The sequence below is a fragment of the Wallemia mellicola genome (assembly GCF_000263375.1).
Source record: "Wallemia mellicola CBS 633.66 unplaced genomic scaffold WALSEscaffold_5, whole genome shotgun sequence".
Classification (NCBI taxonomy): Eukaryota; Fungi; Basidiomycota; class Wallemiomycetes; order Wallemiales; family Wallemiaceae; genus Wallemia; species Wallemia mellicola.
Window position 1 is genome coordinate 499,156 of NW_006531962.1, and position 24,301 is coordinate 523,456.

Sequence of the window (24,301 nt, forward strand, 5' to 3'; positions counted from 1 at the left end):
AAGCCAAAGAATTGCAGGTTTCATCGACGACTCCCGGATTATCGCCATTCACTGCCAGACCGCGGCTTCTCTGGCGTGGTTGTCTGCTTTCACAAGGATGGCCACTTGAGGGTGTGTTTTGGCGTAATTGACGTAAAAATAAACTTAGTACTCATTAGGCGTATGTTTTACCACGAACATTCTCCCTTTACCTTCCCCTATGGTCGACGGCTCAGTCCAGGACCTCACACTGGCTTTAGAAATGACGCGACATCAGCCTCTACATATTCGCGATAGATTGAACTTAAATATGGAAAAATGGACGATTGAGAATACAAATATTCGGGTTTGGATTGATCCACGTGCTATTATGACCGTAAAATGGATTGAACGCATCTTCGGTAATCCTTTGTCTTCAAGTACGCATCTACACGCTGTTATAGTTTCTATAGATGATATAGCGGAGGATCCAGGTGCGTTTATATGCTTAAAGTAGCAATAACCCATCTGACACATTCAGATCCTTCGAATGAGTTTATAATTTTTCATGACACAGTAAACGAAAGTTTAAACATCGGACGGCGGAGAAAACGTGAAAAGGAGAAGGCTAATGTAGCCAGACCTGATGATCCTTTGCCCAGGAGTAGGTGACTTGATTTATGTGTGTTCTTTGTTAATCATCTAATAGCTATCGTACCTGCACAACCAAAGCTTGCACCGTTAGACAGATTAAATGTTCGTAAATCCTCCAGCGAGCTCTCAAGGTTATTCCCTACTCGACCATCTTCGTCAAGGCAATCCTCATCCGATAAGGACAAATTACAAATGAAACCACCAGAAATGAAGCGCAAACGAAGCTCACTTGTCCCAAACACATCATCAATATCGATTGAGTCACGAGCCGCTTCACCAGCATCCAGTGATAACAGTGTATTTGGCACACCTACCAATAATCAAACTGAAACAATAAACAAATCATCAATAAAAAAGCAGATGATAGCAACATTTGCAAATTACAATATTACAAGATCACATCCTGAGTTTAATGATTTGTGGTCAATATGCAACAAAGGAGTCGCATTTGCATTAAGGCATAAAATAAACATGGATATTATCGAACGGCAGCAAATTGACAGCATTGTTCTTCAGCATTTATCAATATACCTCCCAATCAGACCTTCATCGAAGGTTGTACAGTAAAATAATTTATAATGCATATTCCTTGATGGTAAGAACTGAACGATTAGTCGAAATGATAGCTGAAACTATTTAATTCGATATCTCTATAGCATTGCATGTAAAGGTGACTAATAACTTAGATAAAATTAATCATGACAAGAATAAAAGGATTTTACGAGAGAAATTAAGCATTAATCTTTGCACTCATTTCTGCTTGCAAAAGAAGTCCATGTGGGCTGTCATTTCTAGGCATAACGACTTCCAAAAGTGTCAGCTTTGATGCGCTAGCAAAGTCTTTATCATTCAGGACTCTGTCAAGTTCAGCTTTAGTTTTGACCTGCAAGCTCTGATGTTCAACGCGCTTCTGCTTGGAACCTTCTGGTGGAGAAAGCGCTTGCAGAAGAAGTTGATGATCAATATGTGAAATATCGTTGTATTTCGCAGTTTCACCGTGAATCTTCCTCTCAATTTCATAACCATCATTGCTTAGAACAACAATAATTGGCTTCAGATCGAGTCTCAACATCGTCGCAAGTTCTTGAAGTGTTAGTTGAAGACTACCATCACCAATGAACAAAATTGTACGCCTTCCTTGATCGCGAGCTGCGATAGAAGCACCCAACGCGGCAGGTAAGGAGTAACCAATTGATCCCCAAAGAACTTGCGATATTGACGTTACTTTGTCTGGTAAGTTGACATCCTATGATGATATCAGCATAATGTCTCACATAAAACAACAACATACTAAGATACCAAATGAAGATGTGCCCGTTTCTGTGAGAATGACATCTTTCGTTTGGAAGAATCCATTAGCGAATCTTGGCCAGAACCAATCATGGGTAATCGGTGTGTCAAGATTGCCCTTGTACTTGTTGAGGACTCCGAAACTGCACTCATGGCGAGCTTTCTTAGCATTAATAAATTTCTCTGCCTTTGTAGGATCAGGTTTTGCAAATTTCTTGAACTCCTCCGTAATTTTTGGCAAGACAACTCTCATTGGGACACCTGGGTATCTAGCATAACCAATAACTGTGAAATCAGAATGAAGTTCAATAACTTTCTTGTCACCCAATGTGCCACTCCATCCACCTGTGTTGAAATCTGATGAAAGAGCACCGAGGTTAATAACGAGGTCACTAGCTTCAGCTAGTTCTTTGACTTCAATTGGGTTCGAGACTGCTCCTACATAGGTACCACCGAAGTTAGGATGTGAATGATCAATCGCACCCTTTCCCATTGGCGTGTCAAAGAATACCATATTTCCTGCTTCGATGAGGGCCTGCGATTCTTTCTCAACACCATATCTCAGAGCACAGGCATCAATAACAACTATTGGGTTCTTTGCATCTCTAAAAAGTCTCGTAATTTCATCAGCAACCGCTTCATATGCCTTTTGTTTTTCATTCTCATTAGCAAACACGGTAGAATCAGCTTCAATGCGACCTCTGATCTCATGAGCATTTGGTAATGGTTTCTTGAGAGGTGCGGAAGGAATTTTAACACTGACTAAATCAGTTGGAAGTGATAGATAAACTGGTTTGCAGTTAGTGATAGCATGTAAGATAAGTCTGTCGATTTCTTGACCAGCACCTTCAGGAGATTGGAGGAACGCTTGTGCGGATGTTATTTCGCGTGCTATATTTGCGAATGCACTGTAGGATGATCTTGTCGCTGCAAGAGTATGATGTAATACCTTGCTTGAGTTCATGATCGCCGTGCTAGCAACACCGACGATGTGTAATATTGGAAGTCTCTCTGCCATTGATCCAGCTACACCGTTGATGGCGCTAAGTTCACCAACTCCGGAGGTTGTAACTAGTGTTGCGAGACTCTTACTTGTTCTGGCGTACGCATCAGCAGCATAGGCTGCATTAAGTTCATTGCAGTTACCAACCCAGTCCAATCTCGGGTGATTCTCAATGAAATCGAGAAATTGCAGGTTAAAATCCCCTGGTACACCGTATATTGGCTGACGACCGCCCCCGCCGAGTTGGTCGATTCTAGTTACAAGGTATTCTGAGATAGTTACTGTATCTCCTACGTTTGGCTTGTCTACTTGAGGTGCTAAATCCATTTTTATTAGTTGATAGTTTATTTCTAAGAGTGGCTATTGCTATCCACGTGTACGTCATTATATATTACACTCATAAGGTACGACCGAGGCGTCGAAATAAGTCTTATGAGAATGTGTTAAACTTAGCCGAGTGTGACTAGAAGTTTCCGTATTCTATCCTTTCCTCCGAAATAAAAAGTTTTTGTCTTCTCCGAAATACAGTAAACCATTATGACGCAATTCATTGTATCTAAAACGTTTATTTATATATGCGAAAATTCGCTTATTAGATACAGTTATACACAATTAATACAACATGCATCGTTCCTAGCTCAGTCTGTTGCTTTGTATCACACGAGGTCGACTTCTACTCATGACATCGCTATTCCCGCGGCGAAAAACAAGACCTCGGTTGCAGACAACACGTTAGAATAATGAAATACCCAATATGAAATAAAAACTACAAACTTTTATCTAAAAAACTAGAAGACTATTAGGGTGAAGTAAAGTAGAATCGGGGGATATCGCTAAGCTGCGTCTTCATCTTCTTCGAGAATGACGGTATCATCGTTAGCTTGGTCTGACTGTTGTTGTTCAGCTGTATTATCATAATTTTCAGCATCAGCTTCATCAGCCGCATAGAAAAGCCAGTGACACTAGAAAATTACTCATCAGAATGCGTGAAGTAAGCAAATTAAAGAAACACACCTGAAGAATGAATATCTTAACTAAGTTTGACACATGACCGATATTGCTCATACTAGCCATGAAATTTCCGGGACCTGCTGGAGGTTTGAGGATGTTTGGACCAAATACAATGGCGAGATTGTGAGCAAACATCTGATTTTGATCCTCGTAATCAGTGACCCTGTGTAAATGTTAGACGTTTGCTATTCGAGAAAAATCGATACGCACTTCTCTAGATGCTCTGACAATCTTCTTAGCAAGGTGAAATGAGTTCTAGGCAAATTCCAAACGAGCTCGCGAATAGCATAGAGGCGCTCTTCGTATTCTGGGATCAAGACTGCCTGGATGAAGCTTGGATACATGGCGTATGGTACGACTGGTTCAGGAAGTTCGCGTAAGTATAGTTTGAGTATACCACTGACGGAATGAACGTCCCTTGCGTCACCTTCACTCAAATTAACCGCTGAGGCGTCACTATCGAATGCATCCTTGAGATTGCTAATCGCGCTTATTGCCCCACTTAATCTATATATACCAGTCTCAAGCAGGCCTCTTTCCTCAATCTCGTTCAAACATTTATCAACGATGATAGGAATTTCGCCGTTCTTGACTCCTTCATCACCAAGCTCTCTCCTGACGACTTCAGACAAGTCAACACCGAATACTATATTATGTCAGAATGAATGATCATTTAATGTAGAACTCACCAGCTTGTGGTTCTCTCTTAGCAGGAACGGATGGTGCAGGCGCAGGAGTTTGCGACTGAGCTTGTAATTCACTCGCAGGTATGTTATTTGGTGCAATATAAGTAAGTCGCTTCGCTGCTGAAGTTTGACTAGCTCTGGAGATAACCTCTATCCATTCCTTCACATCAGTTGCTGATGTACCTTGGAATAAGTAATTTGCGCCATCTTCTGAAACAATCTGGAACGTGTAACTGCGAGCATTGTTGACGAACTCGGATACTCTTGCAGCATGCAGTGTGATTACCAAAGCAGGTTTATTCGAAGGTTCAAAGTCTAATTCAGAGAGTCTCTTCCTTGGGGCTTCAGAAGGTGGATGCTGTGATGAGCCGAACGCAATTGAAAGCGGTCTGAAAGGTCTAAGTAACGCAGTCATGCGTTTACCTTGTCTAGATTTCTTTATCGTGTTTGAACTACCGATGCTTGTCGCTGAGGTCGAAGAAGCTGTTCTACCATGTTTCGTTAAGAATGACATTGAAGCTGCTTTTTGTATCTCAATTTCACGTTTCTCAAGAGCCGCCAAATCATCACGCTTTTCGCGTCTCATACGTTCAACTATTGTCACATCTCTCTTCTCCTTCTCCTGTTGTAGTTTGGCGATACCTGAGAAAGCATAGGCATTTTCTACTAGGATTCCCTTAGTGTGCGCTTGTATAACTTCCCGACTTGCATCTTCATGTATCTGTTTGAGAAGTCCACCAGAATTCTCGGAATCTCTAGCTTGAGATTTTGATATCAGTTCATTTGACTGCTTATCCATCAATTGGAGTAAAAATGATATAGATCCTTCGTCTTCACTTGAGAGTACACTCTGTTGGCCAAGCTGAGGAGCATTGCAGCTAAAGTTGAAGAGGTATCTCCGTTTATCGAAAGACACAACCTGACCAGTGACATTCTCATCGTCGCGGACATCCAAGATAACTTCTAACATACGTTCCCAAATCCAACCAAGATCAACGGCGCATGGACGCTCACGCTCGCGGAGACTTGAGTTACTCTTCCGTTTCTCGCTTTCTGGGGTATCAGGGAGCTTGATAAATGTCGACAGTGATTCGAGATTCGCATTTCGGTTTGCTGATACTTGGGCCCAGGCGCCCACATGACTTCTTGATTCTGGAGTTACCAACGCAGCTACCAAAGCGCCCTCAACCATGGATTTTATAGTGGATGCCGAGATGTCATTTGCAGATGGTAACACGCTTTGTACGCTTGAACCGAGGTTACCACCAACTCTAAACGATACTTCCTCGCCATTCAAGCATGTCATTCGTGATCTACATATAGAGATAGCATCCAACATGATTTCAATTCGCTTAGATCTTGCTTCCAAGCCCAATCCAACTTGGGATATCATATTAGTTGCCCACTTCCGAACAATCATTGTGGCTTTGTGAGCAGCTCTAACACTTGCTGGTAGTCTCCTAGCAATACTCATATCACCCTCACCTTTGACGATATTAATATAGGTGTAAATATCTTGGATTGATAGATTTTCTTGAGCGAGACTGTAGTTGGTATCCTGAAATTTACTAGCAAACCAGCCTTCATTCTCATTTACTTGAGTTTCAAATAATTCTGCCGTTGCAACAAGGTCTTGCTCTGAAATGTTTCTCAAAATAGCTGAACCAATTTGATCCAATGCGTCGACGATCTCTTCAGCAGTCCTGTTATCCATATTTTCGACTACTGATGCAGCTTCGAGAATATCCTTGGTTTTGTTGTCCGAAGATTTCTGCTTATTCGGCTGTTCGGCGTGTTCACTCTCAGACGCACAAGGATTGCTATTCGTTTCTGATTTGAGGTTTGTTGTTTCAGTTGTTCCTTCATTATTCGATATCAAATCTGGGCGTAAAGCCTGTCTGATAAAGAACTCGTAGAGTGATTGCATGGCACGCTGAGTGGTCTGCAAGGAAGCTAATTGGTCCTCACTATTGTGACGTTCTTGTGTCATAGTCTGACCGCTTTTGAGGAATGTAATCAAGCCAGAGAACAGTAATTGCTCATCCAGCGCATCTTGCAATCCACCACCAAACTCTAACCAGAATCTCAGAGCATCGATAACACCAACTCTGACTCTCGTGACTTGCTCCCATTCAATTTGATCAAATGGTATCCGTTCTGACTTCCAAAGTGGGAAGTGAACTTCTGAAGCGACTAATGATAATTCTGGTGAGACATTTGGCGCGCATTCAAAGCGTTTCTGTAGTGTCTGTAGATAACATTAGTATTAAACTTATATAATAGATTTCGAAATACCTCAAATAACTTCAACGGAGGACATATACTTCTGAATGTAGCAAAGAAAACATCAGCGTACTCGGTCAAGTCCATTGAAAATCGGATCTTGCCTTTACCAGCTGTGGATACTTCCAAACCACCACCCATATCATCAGCAGACGTTCTTTGTACACCTAAATGATCAATACCGAGGATGAGAACATCAATAAGACGATCTAAGTTACCACTTTTAACATGGACCCTCAAATAAGCCTCGTTACTATTATTGTTCGTACTGAAATTGCTATAATTTGAATAGCGTTGACTAGGCGTACCCACGACACTTTGACGTCTGATAGATGCAGCACGACCGAGGGCTCCAGTCGTACCAGTAGCTGTGGAGAAATTTGACACACTAGCATGGCGAGAAGTAGCACGAGATTCGATGAGAGACGTTGGTCTTGATCCTTCTTCACCTGTGCGTGAAGCTGGTACACTTGGTCCATCAGTCCTTGTATGGCCACTGGTGGAAGTTGCTACTGATAATCTGTGTGAGACGCTGAATCTTTTGACGAAGGATGATTCATTTGGTAATGCCTTGATAACCAATTCACCATCACATAGATTGAAAAGAGTTTCTGCACCACCGGCTGCCATTTCCTTCATAGTTCGCTGGAATGCCATACGTCGATTCTGAGGTTCATGAATGTTCTTAGCTGCTTTCTCGATAGCGAGGAGCGGTGTTTGACCGTCTTCATTCTTAGTCATTCTGCGTGAAGACTTACGCTTGAGGTCAATGTCAAAGCTCCTTCTCCGCAGCTGAAGCGAATGTGTACGGACTATTGGTTGAGACGGTTGACTTGAAGCTGGAGTTATAGAGCTGATAGTATTTGACGAATCAGCACTATCCAACCTTGTCATCTTTGGCCTCGACTGTGGTGCAAACAACCTTTCATTCGCTTCTGTGGCAATACTGTTGGTATCACTGAAGGTTATATATGCCAGTGTTGGTGGAAACGTCAATGGAGTTAACGGGTTGACACTGAGTTGCGTAGGTGGTTTGTAGTCGGTAGGAAGTGCCGGTAAGGCACTCGCAATGGAATCTTCTGGTTTGTGTGTCTTGCGTTCCGCAGGTGCGTTAAGTAATCTGCTTTCACAGCTAAGTGAATTTCCAATGTAAAGAGATATCCTATTTTTGTTAGTTGGGAGGTTTATTATTTCCATCAAATACTCACTGAGGTAATTGTGGTATTGGTATCAAAGACAAGTACTGCCATAGAGCAGCGAATTCGACCAATAAAGCAGCAGATCTCGGTGCTACAGTGGTATCACCTTCATGACTACCAACGGCAACTTCCTCATCGTTTGTACCGATCGTATCGCGGCTACTCTTATGATTCAAGCCAAGCTTGACGCTATGTCCTTTATAAGCTTCCTCAAATAATGCGAAGGATTCATATAACCTCTTGCGTGATCTGAAGAGAGGTGTGATCTGTATCTCATCTGTGCTATGAGCATCAAGCGTTGGTTTCACGTCATCCAATAATGTTCCAAGGTAAGGTATAGATGCTGACGTGACATGAACTGATGGCAAAGCTGCTGGTCTTACTTTGCTTTTTGGTGTGATGGTGTAAGTAGGTATTGATGTAGCCGGCTTAACCTTAGCTTCAGTTGTAGTTTCAGCTTCGTCCACAACACCTAAATCTGCCAATGTAGCTGCCCATCTTGAAACCGTGTTACGTTCTTCACGACCAATACGTTTCCAGGTGCGCGCTAATCTTGAAACAGCTCGCGAGCAGAGACCCAAAGCGACAGCTGCCCATCCCGCGGCGTCACCAAGTCTTTCCAATGACATACCCACTCTTATCCAGTGGACTATCAATGTTGCACGCAGAGCAGTTGGAGAAGAGGTTGTAGCTGCGACCAACGATCTCAGTTGACCTAGTGAACTTATACCCTCCAAATTTAGCGGCTGTCTTGAAAGGATGAGAACATGATGCAGGATCAATCTTGTCAAGAAATGTGGTTTGGCTGGTGAGAAAGACAGGAGTAGCAATGGGTTAGTATCATCGGATTGCTGACATAATCCCCAGAAAACCTCCTGTCTTGCTCTCAATTTGTCACCACCACGTTTATCGAGATATTCACCGAGACCACGAATACGTTCGACATGATAAGAATGGACTTGGCGACCGATTTCACGAGGTTCGAGGACCAAGAATAAGGCTGGTGTTAAACCAGCGTTAGCGAGATGCTTCGAAACCTCAGATCGTAGCACCTGTGGAGATGACGCGTCATGATTAAGTCTAGATTGATAGTCTGTTGGTGTGAACATTGGTGGAATTTCACGAGCATTGAAAAGTTTTGGATGAACAGCCTTTACGAGATCGTCGTCTTCCTTGTTTGGAGGTCTACTTTTAATGGCTTCGATGAGATTGACGACTAATCTCTTTGCTTGTTCATCTAACTGTAACATTTGTACGACCACGAGGTATCTAATAATGAATGGCAGAATCACGCGTTGGATGTATTCGCCATTTGGAGCTTCCTGTAAAGCAGTATTTGCACATTTCTGAACTTCATTGAAGAACCTAGTCGATGTGAAATGCTTTTCGAGTATCGCTGAGTAGTTGAATATAACGCTTTCTACGTAATCGTAATGTTGTTCTGGATGGTGTTAGGTCTGATAAAAATCAATAAATTTTACTTACCATTAGACGAGGATTGAGTACCAAAAATCATTTCATGGACGATTGCCTCTGGACTACCACCGATCACTCTTTCGTCAGTTGCGCTCTCATCAATGACAAGTCCAGGATGCTTGCTCTTGCCGTAATAAGCGCGCGATTTTTGTGCTGGACTTTGTTGCTGAATAGGGGCACTTGGTATAAGTCTATGAGGGAAGAAATCCTTGACTGCGTTTGTCTTGTCAGAGGATGGTATCTTGTACAAGAAGAGTTTGTTGTTCCTCAAAGCTACTTTAAACGGTTTCCAATTACGTGATAATTCGGCCTGTGTCTTGCGAGATGGCATATAATCGACCTTCCTCTGTAAAAATCCCGATCGGAGAGTGATCTGAGACGATCTCTTCTCTGCCCGTTCTTGGTTCCAGAAGTCGTTATCTCTACCCGGTGTCGGTGAAGGTGGATCATCACGGTTGTTCAACTCTGTCTCAAGAGTGCGATTAGTTGTTGTGGTAGGTGAGACAGATGTGTCGTCATCGCCAGATCTCTTGTTAGGTATTGGGTAGAGTGTCGGATGTGATGATGTGGGGGTGACTATATTGTCGTGTTCAGGTGTAGGCGATCCCCTAGATGGAGATTCCAAGCTGGAGGACGAGGACTGTGGAATTGAAGTAAGCGGGGTTGGATTTCCGAACAAAATAGATTGGGCAGCGAGTGAGGACTTTCTCTGTGGCCTCTGATTGATATCTCCCGGCGTAAGCGATTGGTTATTCTCCTCTATTGGGTATACAGCCATTGGAAGGGAGATCTTACGAGTTCTGAGAGATGACTCGGCAAGATCTCTCCTGGGCTGTTGCTGAGATAGCTGATCATTAAAGCTGTTTAAATCGTCTACGGATTTTGAGTGCTTTTGTTCACCGTTGCTATACGGCTGGTTGAAATGCAAAGAATTCGACTGCTGTATAGATTTCTTGCTATTAGAGGGCTGTAGACGCTTCAAGTAATTCACAAAGTTCGGCTTTGTCTCGTCATCCTTTTTGAACCTCCTCATTGTCCACCTTGAACGAGTCGCGTACGTCCACTTTGAGCACGTCCATCGCTAAATATAAATTTGTAAAATAAATAAACCGTAGAGATCTATATTAGAACCTACTCTTTCTTACTGCATTTCCCTTTTCTCTTCTCGTGGGTGGAATTTCTGACAGCTCGGAGCATCTAGCTATGTTGAAGAGATATACTAGCGATGTCTATACCATTGGATAGCGCTCCATCTTTTTAGCCTATTCCGACTATCTATTTAGCATTTTTTCTTGTGCGATCTTTATCTTGATTTTGATCTCTAATCTTTTCGCTCCTCTCTCGATCTCCGTGAAGTGTCAGTGATCGTTGCCGTATTCTGAAGTAGATAATATCTACATCAGCTTGATAGACAATTATCTCTATAACAATCCTCTGAGTCAGACCACCATCAACTATATATGAAGCGATACTTGTCTTCATCCGCGAGACTAGCCAGAACTGATTACTGGCATCAACAGCGAGTGGGTTCAGTTATTATCTCTACTACATTCTTCTTATCTACCTCATAGGACCTTATCTTGTCTGTTCTCAACGCTAGACCATCTGCTAGAGATTCCAAGTCTTTCCTGGCGTCGTTTAGGAAACCACAGAAGTCAACTAACGGCGATGTTAATCATAGTTTGCCTATCAGGGCTCTCAACGAGATTGATCCCACAACACCGTTATCTACTACAACTACAGCCCCAGAGGATGAAATATTAGATCCTATAAACCCACGCACAGGTTTGGTTAAATTACAAGGTCCATTCACAGATAGGCAGCTCGATAGTATCGGATTCGGGATGAATCATCTGCGAGAATTGGGTCTTGTCAGTGTAGTAGTTGTCGATTCAGAGTTATGGTCGATAGAACGTCTCAAGCGAGCTAAGAATAATGGACCAGTAGCAGTTAGTCAATTGATGACTGACATTAGGGAGGAAGTCATACGTGTAACAGAAACCCTGATCGAAGAAGGAAGCGAAGCAATACCAATTTTACACCCAATAGCGCACTTAGATAGCTCCCCTAAATGCTTACCACAATGGGCCACTTCTCGTCAACATCAAAAAGCCAGGCACGCTCCTGAAACCTGTCACATTAATTTGTCCGATTTGGTACAAATCCGCAAAGCGATAAAGAAACGTATCACCCCAGTTATTCCTTCATTTGCAATAAATGATGACCTCAAAACGATACCTGTACATGCCGACGAAATACTTGTCGCACTCTCAGAATCATTGGTTGAAGCGCAATCACAGAAATCTGAAGAAGCTAAGAAATTAACAATGGATATATCACCTTTAAGATTGCTAATTATCACAAAAACAGGTGGTATACCTTCACCCGCACGTTCTGGTTTACCTCACTTATCTATAAACCTCTCTAGCGAACACGAACACATTGCATCAACATTCGTATGGGAATCTTCCCATCCATCGGCTCTCACAAACTTATCTCTTGCGCGTAGATGCTTAATGAATATGCCGCAGTCGTCAACCGCACTCATCGTTGGACATCGTTCTGCAATGGAACTCGTCGCAAATTTGATAACTAACAAACCCGCTCATTCAGCTTCTTTACCCCACGAACTTCTCGTTACATCAGATAAGATTACTACACATACTCCTACATCTGTCAGATTAGGTGCTCCTATACAGTGTATTCGCAACTTTGATGATATTGATCAAGATAAATTGACTCATCTTCTTGAATCATCTTTCAAGAGAGTTCTTGATAGAGAAGCATTCTATGGACGACTCAAAAAATCACTAGATTTCGTCATTATCGCTGGAGATTATGGCGGATGTGCGATAGTCACTAATGAAGTTGACCCAGATAATGAAAATGCCGAAGCTATCGCCTATTTAGATAAGTTCGCTGTCTTACCATCTATGCAAGGGGATGGTACAGTTGACTTCCTCTGGTTAGCCCTTCGAGATGAGAGTTTCGGTTTGGGATTACTCGATGCTCTCAATACAAATGGCGGTCTAGAGGGTAAAGGTGTTGGTAAAGACCTTGTATGGAGATCTCGTGGGAATAATCCTATCAATAAGGTACGTTATGTATAAATATCATTCAATCACTAACATAAACCTAGTGGTACTTCGAACGTGCAACGGGATTCTTGAGGGTTGAAGGTAAAACCGAAGCAGCGAGAAAGGCAGGTGGATGGGTCATGTTTTGGGCTGATGCCGAGGACAAACTCGCTAGGAAATTGAAAGGGAGACATGCAACACCATTGGCACCAACAGGTGTTTCTTTACCTGGAAGTGAAGGTCTCAGTAACCCTTCGCTTGGTCTCTCATTGATAGAAGACGAGGAGCAAGGACGGCTACTCGTTTATGAAAAAATTGCAGCAAATATAGCTTCAAGTTGGAAGTAATAGAGTTATAAAATACATAGAACAACACCAAGTGTACTGACATTAAACATATTCTTGTATCATTAATTAAGAAATTCACTGGCTAAATATCAGCTTGAGATTTTCAATTCTCTCTTGTCGATTCTCTTCTGATGATTTACCACCAAGTGCGTTATCAACTAACGCGGATTTGCGTTTCTGTATATGCATTACACGATCTTCAATTGTATCCTCTATGCAGAATCTCACAACGTGAACATCCTTCTCTTGACCTATTCTATGAACTCTATCAATTGCTTGTTTTTCTATCGCTTCATTCCACCACACATCCATCATGAACACTCTATTTGCGGATGTGAGGTTTAGACCGACACCACCAGCTCTCAAACTTATAAGCAAAATCACGGTTCCATCATACCTATCTAGCTCATTGAGAACAATTTCACGATTTTTCTGAGATGTTGAACCATCGAGTCTCAAATACTTAAAATTATCTTCTTTCTGTAGAGAGTCTTCTACTAAATCTAAAAATGATGTGAATTGGGAGAAAACGACAGCCTTGAAATTTCCTTCGTTTTTGCGTAACTGGTTGAGATGCTCAGTTAATGCTCTTAATTTGGCAGATGTTTGGAAATTGTGTGCTTTACGCAGTCTGACTACTTGATCATTCTGTGATGTAGGCTCGCCGTAAACTACTTCAAGTAGCTGGTCTGTTCGTATTGGACCCACACGGCAGGTCGGACAAGACGTCATTTCTCCTTTATCTTCCAACTTGTCAAAGTATTCCAAAACGCATTGCTTACAACTGAGATGTGTGAGCTTCTAGGATCGAATTGACATCTTCCTACCTTTTATGCATGCATGGAAGCAATACTGGTATAGACATGTTTTCAAAGCATATCTAACAATATCTTTAGACAGTTTCTGGGAGAAATATAAAACTCACAGGGCATTCATTTTCCTCTTCATCGACCTGGTCATTGTTGTTTGCTTGTGCAAGATCATTAAGCACTTGTTGTGCATAATTTGAATCACCCCCAGCGGCATACTTAGCAATCATCGACTGTATATCAATACCTGTAACACCGCCATCATCTTCATCGACGCCCTCACTATCATTCTCCTTGTTATTACCACCAGAAGTCACTAGAAAGGGATGTAAAGCCGCTTGACGAAGTCTAAGCAACATTGCAAAAATATTACTATAATTCTTCAACAACATCCCTTTATGACTCAAAGCATCAAATTTACGTTTAGCTTTCTTGTATATCGCGTTGTATATTTGTCTTTCCTCAGGTGAGAACTCCAATTTAACAATATTGACAAATTTCTTTGGAAGTGTGACGATTGGTTTGCCATCACTGTCTTTCATATTCTTTTCTCTTCTTAGTAAACAGGATGACATAATTACCTGTATCAATTCGATTGCTTTTGGATCTTGATTGGCGAAAGGAGCGGTAACAAAGCTCTTAAAGAAAGTGAAATCTGACCATGGTTCTACCTTCAAGTACTTCAATAGCGAATAAAGGTCTTCAAGTCGATTGACGATAGGTGTACCTGTCAAAGCCCATCTTCTATACGCAGCTATCTCAAAAGCAGCCTTAGCGTTTAGTGTTGACCTATTCTTGATATGATGGGCTTCATCAAGAACCACTCTGTGCCAATAAAAGTCAAAAACTGTTGGAATAGACACTGGTTCATCTGAATGTTTCGAGAAGGCTTGGTATTCACTAATAAGAACACCATAGCTTGTTATAACAATGTTGATGGCATTGGAATAATCAATGACATTGCCATCCTTATCTTCTTCTCTAGCACGCATCTTCAATTGCTTCTCCAGGTTTCCACGGTTATCGCCATAGTACATAATCGTACGTATAGTGCCTTTCACTGAACAACGCTCTATTTCATCCCGCCATTGTCCAAGAAGAGACATAGGAACGACAATAAGGGTCGAATCACTGAGCGCCTTAAATCCTCCTGGTTGTCTAGCAGGACCAACCTTCTTTGCTGTTTTCTTCGTCGATTTCTCTTGTTTCCGCCTCTTTTTTGGTTTTTCATCCTCATCATCGCGATTTTCTTGGCTTTTCGTGAGCTTGTATTCTTCATCTGAATCCGACTGGTCTATTTCCACCGGTTTATTGGTTTTAATTGTATCCAAAGTTTGTTGTTTACCGCTGGTAGATATATGCTGTTGTTTATGCCAAGACATATTCACTCTTTTATTGTGATGCATAAGAGCTGTCATCATGATGGTTTTACCCATACCCATTTCATCTCCCTCTATACCACCTCTCAATGTTTTACTAGCTGATGGGAAGATAGTGGATAATTCGCCCGCTGTATGACATGTCAGAGCTGTAACCCTTTACATTTTGTACTCACAGTATGGATTGAAATAGAAGTAATCGGGTTCGCCATTGGTTTCCGAGTGATTTCGATAACGGTATCTACGGTAATTAGCTGATAATTATAGAGTAGCAAATCACTCACTTCTCCCAAAGAGGATGTAGAACTTGCGCATGTGGCTCATTAGAACCGCTTTCCATGGAAGTCATCCAACTAGGTTGAAGTTATAACATATCGGCAAGATAATCAAAGACCCACCTCAGAGCCTCCCTTTGATAATTGCGCAGTGTCAAATGAAAACTGTCCGGTGGATCGATCGGCTGTAAATTCCTACCAGTATTACCCGCCCGACTATAGACAACGCTGAGCTGCTCATCATTGACCTTATCTTGAGCATTCTCATCATCGCGACTATCACTGGAGCCAGCACTGGCTGTTTTCTGTATGGGTGGCGCACAGTCCTCGTCACTACTGTCATCAATATTGATAACATTACTGTCCTTTTTGTTTACTTTATCAGATTTATTAACTTGTGATGCAGCTTGTTTAAAATGTTCTACTTGTGATTTATTGTCTATGATTGTACCTTGTTTTCGATGCTTTCTCGTTATATCGTTGCTCTCTACTGGTTCTAAATGGGAGTTTTGGAAAATCTTCATTAGAGCATCCCGGCGGTCAGACAACTGCTTTTCTTGTTCTGTCTCTTGACTTTGCGAGACTTTATTGGATCCCGAAAGATTATCTGTTTTCTTTGTAAATGCATTTGGATGCAGGTAGACTTGTAACGAGAGCACGATTGTGTCTCCACTTCTGAGTGTATCTTCGCAATCTATTACTATACCAGTGAGCTCTATAACCTTTATTGGAGTTGTCAGATGTGATTTGTAGAACAGTATGAACTAACCTGTTTATCGATCAACTTGGACAGATAAGAAGAATGGTTCGATGGTAGTCTTCCAACTTCAAATCCACGCGTGTTTCTAAATCTTCATACGATATTGTTAACTATTGAGCATATTAGATGACAGAAACCTACCTCATTACCGTGTTCTCGGATTTCCTTGATGATTTAGCTGCAAAACCCTTCAAGGTTGTTTGTTTGGAGCTCTCCTGGGCTTTATGTAAGTGAAAGCTAGCGCCTGATTGAAAACCTACAGATTTTGCTACTTTAGTCTTTACACCCTTATCTCTCTCAATGATAACTTGCTCGCCACTGCTGATATACGCTTTACCATTGACGGTAGACCATCCACTGATCATTATCTCACCAATAAATCTCTTACAACGCGTGTCTACGGCCTCTACTTCCACCACACTAGCTGAATCTGCTCTTTCTAGTTTACGTTTGCTGGAAGTTGTAGCGATAATCTCTAAATCGCTATCTTCCCCTTCCTCACTCTCTAATATATTCCTCTCAGCAACAATTTCCTCTTGTTCATCTTCAGAATCGAAGAAAAGTGGCGTATCAGCCATCTTGATAGTAAGTTACTAAGAAAAATAAATATTAATAATAAATCTCTATTACAAAGTTTAGGAGCCTAAGAGGCTTCTGACTCTTCGAGTTCGCGCTTCTTCTGGCGTTTTTGTCTTTCTCGTTTACCAATCTTCTTTTTCTTGGCTGGTGGTTCTGATTGAGTATCATCACGTTGTCTCTTGTTCCCACTAGCTTGCTTACGTTTCTGGAATTCTTTTGGATCCTCTCCCCATCCAGCTCTTTCGTTATTGACTTTATGTTTGAATTCACGTACGCGAGACATCATACCATTTGCATATTTACCTTTACCAGAGTTTGCAATATGGTCTTTACGGTATGGTGCCATTCTCTTGACTCTCATCAATCTCGTGAGATCTTTGTCCTCAGCTCTGAGAATTTCGTCTGTCGTCAAGCCATAATTGTCTGGTACGACATTCGTATACTTGAACCTTGTCTTCAAGTCACCGATTGTATCCTCATAGTCAAGCTTGTAGTACTCATCGAGCCATTGCTCAAGAGCAGCCTGACGTTCTTCAGCTGTAGCTGGGATCGGTTCCTCTTCTTGTCCTTGCATGTGATCAGCATCCATATCAATGTCATCACCATCGTAATCCTCCTTGCTGGCATTCTTAGCCTCGGCTTTGGCTTTCTTCTTCGCCTTTTTGCGTTCACGTTTGGACATTGTTATTCTTCCATCATCTTGGTCGAAGTCTGCGTCCATGTTGATATCATCACCATCTTGGTCTTCAGCGTCGACGATATCTCCAATGTCAATATCATCATCCCAAGTTGGTTTTTCATCACCAAATTCATCATCATAGTCGTCATCATTTTCATATGCTTCCCGCATAGCTTTATCATGTGCATCAGGGTCGAACTCAGCATCAAGGTCGAGGTTCTCAAATTTGGATGCGTCTTCACCTAAAACTGCTAACTTGTGTTTCAATTCGTCCTTCTTGAGTGACTTAAGGCGCTTCAACTCCTCTTCACGTTGTTGCTTCTCCTTCTCCTTACGTTCTTTCTTAGCAGCACGTTGTTCCTTTCTCTTGTTGTCCGGACGACGAACTGTCGAATCAAGCTGTCTAGAGTGTGTCTTTACATCGTCACCTTGAGGCTCTTCAAATCTGAAGTTGTACTTATGCTCCCATTCATCTGCATGTTCGTCAAATTCCTCATCATCCTCGATTATCTCATGATTGGCGTTTGCACCAGAGAGATTGACAGATGTACCTTCTTCAGCAGCTTTTGCATCTGAAACAGTGAAATCTCTTGGTACTGAAGCAGAAGATCCTGGCATCCAACCTTGATTGAGGATGTAATCCATAAGAAATTTATCATCTTTTGCTTTTTGTTCAGCTTTTGATGGTTTAGCGGTAGTTTTCGATGATTTTTTGGATTCCTTTTCGATAGGCTCGCTTGGTTTGGATGCACTCTCGATTTCTTCTTTAGTGCTGGATATTCTCTGATCATCCAAACCTAAAGCTTTTCTGATTTCATCTTCACCGACGCTTTCAAGGAGGAATTTTCTATATGAGCCACGAGTCTGGTAGTTATCGTCATCTTCTACTGTCTTAGGTTTCAAGAAGTCATCCTCGTCGTCGTCGTCATTACCGTGAAAAGCGCTAGTGACTTCCTTCTTCAAGTTCCTCTGTTCTTGAACGTGTGTAAATGGTTGTAAGTTGTCATCCTCAGCGTCGTTATCTTCTTCATCTGAGAGCTCTCCCTTGAGAAGTTTCTCTCTCTCTAAATCAGCGAGGGTTAGAGGTTTGCCTGTAGACTTTGTACGTTTAACGTTCAATTTTGCTGCTTTGTCTTTGAGCTTCTTCTGCTCCTCTTCGAAAACCTTCTTATCTGAGTAAATGGAAGGATCCTTAGATTTCAAAAGAGAGAGCGTCTTTAAAAGTGCAGCATCAACGTCAGCAGTGAGTAATTCACCGTCTTCATCTTCTGAGGACATATCGCTGTCATCGCTCTCGTCGTCGTCTTCGAAATTGTCGCCATACTTTTCTTGTACTGTATGCAAGTTAGATAGGGTGAGAAGGTTTCTAAGAATGCCTACGCCTATGTAATTCAGCTCTCTGTTTATTATGAGTGAATCTATCTGCGAAATCCTGGTTTATTTTGAGCTCATCTCCGCCATCTAAATCCAAGTTCATCGTTGCGGAGAAACAACCAAGAAGGGGGAAAATGTCAACTTCTTCATCAGAAGAGGGTGATTTAAATGATATAATAACTCCATCTACCGTAGAAATGGATATTTTAGTAGAGAACGTCAACAAAATTAAAACGACGAAAACGAGGCATATACAGCGACCAGCGACTCAGAAAACAACGAAACAATCACCTAATACCCAATTAAAGAGGTTATCTCTACGTCCTACTATGAATCTACAGCAATCTCCCACGAAAGTAGTCAAGGCACCTACACCACCACCAGTCAATATCAAATCTATAGACGAAATCGTTAAAATGCACGCACCGTTATTGAAAGTAGAGACCCAGGCTTCGAAAGATGCTGAGAGGTTGGCTCATACCAGGATAACCTCAGACAATTCCTCAGTAAATCGTACATTAGCGTCTTCACCTTCACCTTCACATTCACCTTCAATGACCGACGCTAGAAGTGAATTAGATGCCGATAGACCAACTATAAAGTCGATACATGATATTATAAAAGAGCACTCACATTCGCTCTCTTCAAAGCACTCAGAAGGTTTCGATTACGATGATAGCGATAACGATGACGAACAGGATATACAGATCGACATAGAAGGTTTTCAGCCCCGCGATGAGAAGCGTAATGGTATATACAAACCTTCATACACTCATTCCTCTTATTCAGTTCATTCAAATAACAAATCACCTAGTTCTTCTACTAGGACACCATCAATAAACAAGACACCAGTGATAGATAAGCCTTATGAGGATGAATTTGATATAGATACCGTTCCTTCGTTAGCTTCCAAATCATGGATAGCTCAATACCTCCGTTCACCCAGGCTTACACGTCTTATAAAACTTCGAAGATTCCCTCACAATGGTCTACAAGTATCCTTAGCAGATGTCGGTAAGAAAGACGGTAATCCAGTCTTAGTATTCCTAGGTTTGGGATGTACAAGACATTTGATTAGCTTATATTCAGATCTCGCGAATACACTCAATTTACGTTTGATTTGCGTGGACAGATGGGGTTTAGGTCGGACCGATCCATCAACCTCCGACAAGAGAGGCCTAATCGAATGGGCTAATGTAATCGTCGAGATACTTGACGTTCTTGCAATCAAGAGGGTTGCCTTACTGGCACACTCCGCTGGAACTCCCTACGCTCTCGCATTGGCTTACACAGCACCAAATAGGATTCTTGAACCTGTTCAGCTGCTTGCACCTTGGGTCCAACCATCTGCAAGTCCAAAGGGTAATTGGAAGTGGTTGAAGCACGTCCCAAATGGCGTTCTCAAAGCTGCACAAGCTGCTGAGTGGAGAGTGGCTGGCTGGAGTATTGGTAAACCACCTCAACTGAAATATGAAGGCGTTGAGAATAAGCAAAGTGATGAAGAAGTAATTGACGAGTTCGCTTATCTCGACCAAGCTGATGGATTTGATGAGAGTGTGTTTGAGAGAAGTCATTCACAACCGAATGTACAGACATTATCAGCTAGTAGGTTCAATTTCCTTAACTAATTGATCAACTAACTGATACAAATTTAGCACAAGCTCCACAAAGGTCGTCTAGTACCCAGAATCTCAAACGCTCGAGGAAAGTTTCATTAAATAGCTCCACAAGATCTGGTCAAGAGTCCACTAGTGATGAGAAGCAGGTGTCAGTTGGTAGCGCTTTACTCGCAGCTTCACATGCAGAATCACAATCAGGTGGTGGAACAGCTCATGATTTGATGCTCATACTCAATAGAGGTAACAAACCATGGGGATTCGATTATAGGGATATCACAGCTCGTGTTCATATATACTGGGGAGACAGGGATGATAGGATATCCTACGAGGCTGTGAAATGGATGGAAGATAACATGGTTAGCTGTAAATTACAGCATTTACCTGGCAAAAATCACTCTTTACTAACTGACCCAATCGTTATTGCCGACGTACTTGAAAATCTCGCTGAGAAATATAACAATAGGATCAAAGATCAACAGAAAAAGACGACAAATTGAGGAAATTTGTTGATACTTTACATAATAGAATACTTATACCACTACTTTAACATTCCTTTTCAAACTATTCTATGGATAACTCTTTAATCAAACACGCAAGTAAACTTGTTGCCAAATTATTCGTTAATTTATTGTACTTTTACATCCATTTCTTATAATTACACATTCGAATCTAGTTTCTCAACCCAACTTTCAAGTGAGTAGTTCATTTTATTAAGTTCCTTCCAATCATGTCTGGCAACTGATCCACTTTCATCCCATTCCCAAGCGCTGCTCATGAGGTTACAATCGGTTGGTGACCAACTAACATCTCTGATTATTGGCCTTCTATTGTGATTTCCACTTCTTGAGCTGCCACTGGAATATTCCGGTGCACTAGGATCATTATATTTCCTACTCTCATGATTTTCCATATCCATAGCTAATTTTCTATCAATTACTTGAATTAACTCACCACTAATGCTCCATATGTATATCTTTCCATCAGCCGAACCTGAATATACGTATCGTCCACCAGTGAGACTGTCGGGTGAGAAACGAGCTCTAATTAGAGTCCTTGATACGAGGTGACCTCGTAGTGTAACTAAAGAATGATCTTGTGGATGTTTATCGTATTCAGGTTTTGGTACAAATGCACTCCTGTAATCGTAACCAGGTATAGAGAATTGTTCCGGTGGAGCAACCTTAGCGGTATCATCGTAGTCATCACTACTAATCATCTTGCGTAAATCCCAAATACGTATAGTTGAATCCTTTGAATTTGTTAAAATGTGTCTAGCGTCACCTTTAGGTGATACATAAGTGATTCCTTCAGTATGACCAACGAGAACACCAGATGGTTTCGCATTTCGTGATAACGCTCGCCTATCCCAAACTTTAGCAACACAGTCATCCGAACCCGATAGACAAATATTTGAAGTGACATCAGCAAAGCATACTGCGTTTGTGTCCTCGTTGTGACCATCTAGAGCGAGTGTTCGCTTCCTGGCTTCGACGTCATACACATACATTGTGCCGTCAGCAGCACCAGCTACTATCTCGCGACAATCGCTAGAGAATCTCAACGACCAGATACCATATCCATAACCATAGTCACCCATACCATCATCGCTGAACGATAGAGGTATCTGGCGATTATCAGGATCACCCAGTTTGACAAGATGTGCTGTTGGACTTATTCGAGAATATATAAGCCACTGGTTGTCAGTCGATAAATGACTGTCTGTTATTGTCCATCCGGAGTAATTTCCTGTGATTCTAGAAAGATGCGACATAGTTGTTGCCTAAGTGAATAATAAGTTTGGTTTATACTTGTTAGAAAAGAAGACGAACATGTTCCTCGCTATAATTATTGTCAATGTTTTCCATTCCGGAATGCGCTGACCGGAGTGGCTCGTTAGGCTTATAAATGTTGATATTGAAATTCCTATGATGCAATTAGCGACATTCTACCTTATATACACCGGCGGACCTATCTGCGGTATAAAACAATTGGCCATCATTGCTGTATTCACCAGAATAGACTGGAGCACTGCTCCTGGCAACGACAGTGCCACTAGAATTAGGTATCAAACCTAAATAACTTGGTCTAAAACGGTTAAAAGTCGCCGTACGATCTTTGATAGCTTTCTGTAGGCTGGTGTATTTCGGTATATAACCAAACATACCACTCTTTGTGAGTTTAACACCTTCGTCTTGTACGGTAGAGGGAGTAGGAGTGTATCTATCCCTTCTCATACGGGGATACCACATGTAATCGTCATCATCTTCGTCATTATCGACAACGTAAACTCTCCTATCGCCACCTGCCCTTGCGTTACTAAGAAGCATCTGTAATATGGATAACCGTGCGCTCCTCTCTGTATTCTCAAGCTCTTCATCGTTAGGTTCTTGTATTATCATCTCATCAAGTAACTCCTGGGCTTCTCTCCGACCAGTAACGTCGTCCATGTCTGTGAAATCTATTTCACTTTCTTCTGCTTCACTAAATTCCTCTCTGTAGCTTTCTTCATCGCTGGGATTATCCATTCTGACAGTCGAATGTCGAGGTAACGTAATAGATTATAAATTGTGATAATAAAAAAATTATAAATAGAAAATTACAATCGTATATCTATACTCTCCATTGTCCTGTAAGGATTCCTCTAGTAATTGAAATTGGTATTATGTCATCTGTACACAATCCAGAAACGATGAATTCGTCAAGGAATGGTCTACTTGTAATTCCAACAAATCCAGCTGTATATAAGTAGCCAAACCACTTTCTACTAGTTGATGGTGGTTCACCAGTGAATGTATTGCCAAGTAAGACATACTCAGCAACAATACCAACAGTTTGGATAACAAAAAAGTAAAATTGACCTTTACCTAAACCAGCCATAATGTATGCACCCATAGCATGGCTCAATCCTGTAAGACTGAACCCAATCAGGACTTTGATAGGCATTTGTGCAAATCTTGGGAAAACACTACTAATAGCGTTACCATAAAATGTGATTGTCTTCTTGAATACACTATGCCAGCCCATGCTCCATAAGCGTGCTATTGACCATGATTCCTTCATGTTGAAAAACCTTGGCCAATCTTTCGGTTTACTCAAACCAATCGCGACAGTGACAATAGAAGCGAGTATATTGGATACACTAATAGCTGACATTGCTACCAAAGCAAAGAAGATCAAGTGGAATACCTGCAAGGTCGCTGGTTGAGCAGATATAGGCCTTATTGTCAGGATATCATATGGTGGTGTGTGTAGATATGTCTCAAACGCGTCGAGGATAAGAATATAAATGAATAAAGCTGGTAAACGATCCCTGATGAAAACCCATTTAGATTTTGTTGACTCCTCTTCTATACCCTGCTTATCGATCTTCCGTGACCATTTCCAGTGTATTCCTCGAGGATTTGACAATAAATCGGCATAGAATTTGAACCTATCCCACAATCCAACAGGCGGTGCTTTCTCATTCCCTTCTTTATCGAGTTTCACGAGCGTTTTTTCGATTTCAACTGTGAGCAAGCTACCAGCGAGGATGGTAGCATATATTTGAGCATTTCCAATCAAATATGCGGTGACTGCATCTGGTTGACGTAGGTATACTAATGGGTATATAGTAACTGCTATCGTAACGGGTAATCCTATGTATCTTCTTAGTTGAATAGGTAAGAATAGCAGACTAGAAAGTATAAAAACATATGGGAGTATCTGAAAATAAGCTGGAGCTAAAGGCTTAGTCGTATCCAGCTCCGGTAGTTGTGGTATCGGCTGTCTAATTATCGATGTCATTTCACAAGGATGAGAACGAAAAAATGAAACAAGATGAAACGATCATTACACTTTTACAAT

At 41.6% G+C, this 24,301-nt stretch overlaps 9 protein-coding genes across 9 annotated transcripts; 3 read left to right on the forward strand and 6 right to left on the reverse strand.

The window, feature by feature from the left end:
* Positions 1 to 6: 6 nt before the first annotated feature.
* WALSEDRAFT_59930 (hypothetical protein) lies at positions 7 to 1,133 on the forward strand (the record flags this gene model as incomplete). The annotated part of the gene is made up of 4 exons (XM_006957359.1): positions 7 to 111; positions 159 to 452; positions 500 to 622; positions 668 to 1,133. Coding segments are annotated over exons 2-4 (840 nt in total), but the record flags the coding sequence as incomplete, so codon positions are not given.
* Positions 1,134 to 1,282: 149 nt separating this feature from the next.
* WALSEDRAFT_59931 (pyruvate decarboxylase) lies at positions 1,283 to 3,245 on the reverse strand. Its single transcript, XM_006957360.1, has 2 exons — positions 1,904 to 3,245; positions 1,283 to 1,858 (listed from the first exon to the last, which is right to left on the reverse strand). Exons 1-2 carry the CDS (start codon positions 3,230 to 3,232, stop codon positions 1,343 to 1,345), a joined length of 1,845 nt encoding a protein of 614 aa, XP_006957422.1. The 5' UTR covers positions 3,233 to 3,245; the 3' UTR covers positions 1,283 to 1,342.
* A 402-nt stretch (positions 3,246 to 3,647) lies between these two features.
* On the reverse strand, positions 3,648 to 10,589 carry WALSEDRAFT_44500 (hypothetical protein). The gene is made up of 7 exons (XM_006957361.1): positions 9,570 to 10,589; positions 8,094 to 9,525; positions 6,898 to 8,047; positions 4,606 to 6,850; positions 4,127 to 4,562; positions 3,920 to 4,079; positions 3,648 to 3,867 (listed from the first exon to the last, which is right to left on the reverse strand). The coding sequence occupies exons 1-7, from the start codon at positions 10,336 to 10,338 to the stop codon at positions 3,739 to 3,741; spliced, it is 6,321 nt and encodes a 2,106-aa protein (XP_006957423.1). The 5' UTR covers positions 10,339 to 10,589; the 3' UTR covers positions 3,648 to 3,738.
* A 326-nt stretch (positions 10,590 to 10,915) lies between these two features.
* Positions 10,916 to 13,770, forward strand: WALSEDRAFT_44501 (hypothetical protein). Its single transcript, XM_006957362.1, has 3 exons — positions 10,916 to 11,083; positions 11,132 to 12,655; positions 12,700 to 13,770. The coding sequence occupies exons 1-3, from the start codon at positions 11,021 to 11,023 to the stop codon at positions 12,982 to 12,984; spliced, it is 1,872 nt and encodes a 623-aa protein (XP_006957424.1). The 5' UTR covers positions 10,916 to 11,020; the 3' UTR covers positions 12,985 to 13,770.
* On the reverse strand, positions 10,916 to 16,773 carry WALSEDRAFT_44505 (hypothetical protein). Its single transcript, XM_006957363.1, has 11 exons — positions 16,468 to 16,773; positions 16,349 to 16,422; positions 16,217 to 16,298; positions 15,571 to 16,169; positions 15,457 to 15,525; positions 15,349 to 15,413; positions 13,910 to 15,303; positions 13,812 to 13,864; positions 12,700 to 13,768; positions 11,132 to 12,655; positions 10,916 to 11,083 (listed from the first exon to the last, which is right to left on the reverse strand). The coding sequence occupies exons 1-9, from the start codon at positions 16,570 to 16,572 to the stop codon at positions 13,060 to 13,062; spliced, it is 3,150 nt and encodes a 1,049-aa protein (XP_006957425.1). The 5' UTR covers positions 16,573 to 16,773; the 3' UTR covers positions 10,916 to 11,083; positions 11,132 to 12,655; positions 12,700 to 13,059.
* Positions 16,774 to 16,850: 77 nt separating this feature from the next.
* Positions 16,851 to 18,942, reverse strand: WALSEDRAFT_27997 (Krr1-domain-containing protein; the record flags this gene model as incomplete). Its single annotated transcript, XM_006957364.1, has 2 exons — positions 16,851 to 18,799; positions 18,846 to 18,942. 2 exons carry the CDS (start codon positions 18,940 to 18,942, stop codon positions 16,851 to 16,853), a joined length of 2,046 nt encoding a protein of 681 aa, XP_006957426.1.
* A 29-nt stretch (positions 18,943 to 18,971) lies between these two features.
* WALSEDRAFT_59933 (WD40 repeat-like protein) lies at positions 18,972 to 22,989 on the reverse strand. Its single transcript, XM_006957365.1, has 4 exons — positions 22,427 to 22,989; positions 22,288 to 22,381; positions 20,495 to 22,238; positions 18,972 to 20,444 (listed from the first exon to the last, which is right to left on the reverse strand). Exons 1-3 carry the CDS (start codon positions 22,981 to 22,983, stop codon positions 21,114 to 21,116), a joined length of 1,776 nt encoding a protein of 591 aa, XP_006957427.1. The 5' UTR covers positions 22,984 to 22,989; the 3' UTR covers positions 18,972 to 20,444; positions 20,495 to 21,113.
* WALSEDRAFT_27998 (alpha/beta-hydrolase) lies at positions 19,169 to 20,955 on the forward strand (the record flags this gene model as incomplete). The annotated part of the gene is made up of 2 exons (XM_006957366.1): positions 19,169 to 20,444; positions 20,495 to 20,955. 2 exons carry the CDS (start codon positions 19,169 to 19,171, stop codon positions 20,953 to 20,955), a joined length of 1,737 nt encoding a protein of 578 aa, XP_006957428.1.
* A 10-nt stretch (positions 22,990 to 22,999) lies between the features above and the next one.
* On the reverse strand, positions 23,000 to 24,246 carry WALSEDRAFT_59934 (hypothetical protein). The gene has a single exon (XM_006957367.1). The coding sequence runs from the start codon at positions 24,239 to 24,241 to the stop codon at positions 23,069 to 23,071; it is 1,173 nt and encodes a 390-aa protein (XP_006957429.1). The 5' UTR covers positions 24,242 to 24,246; the 3' UTR covers positions 23,000 to 23,068.
* Positions 24,247 to 24,301: the final 55 nt, after the last annotated feature.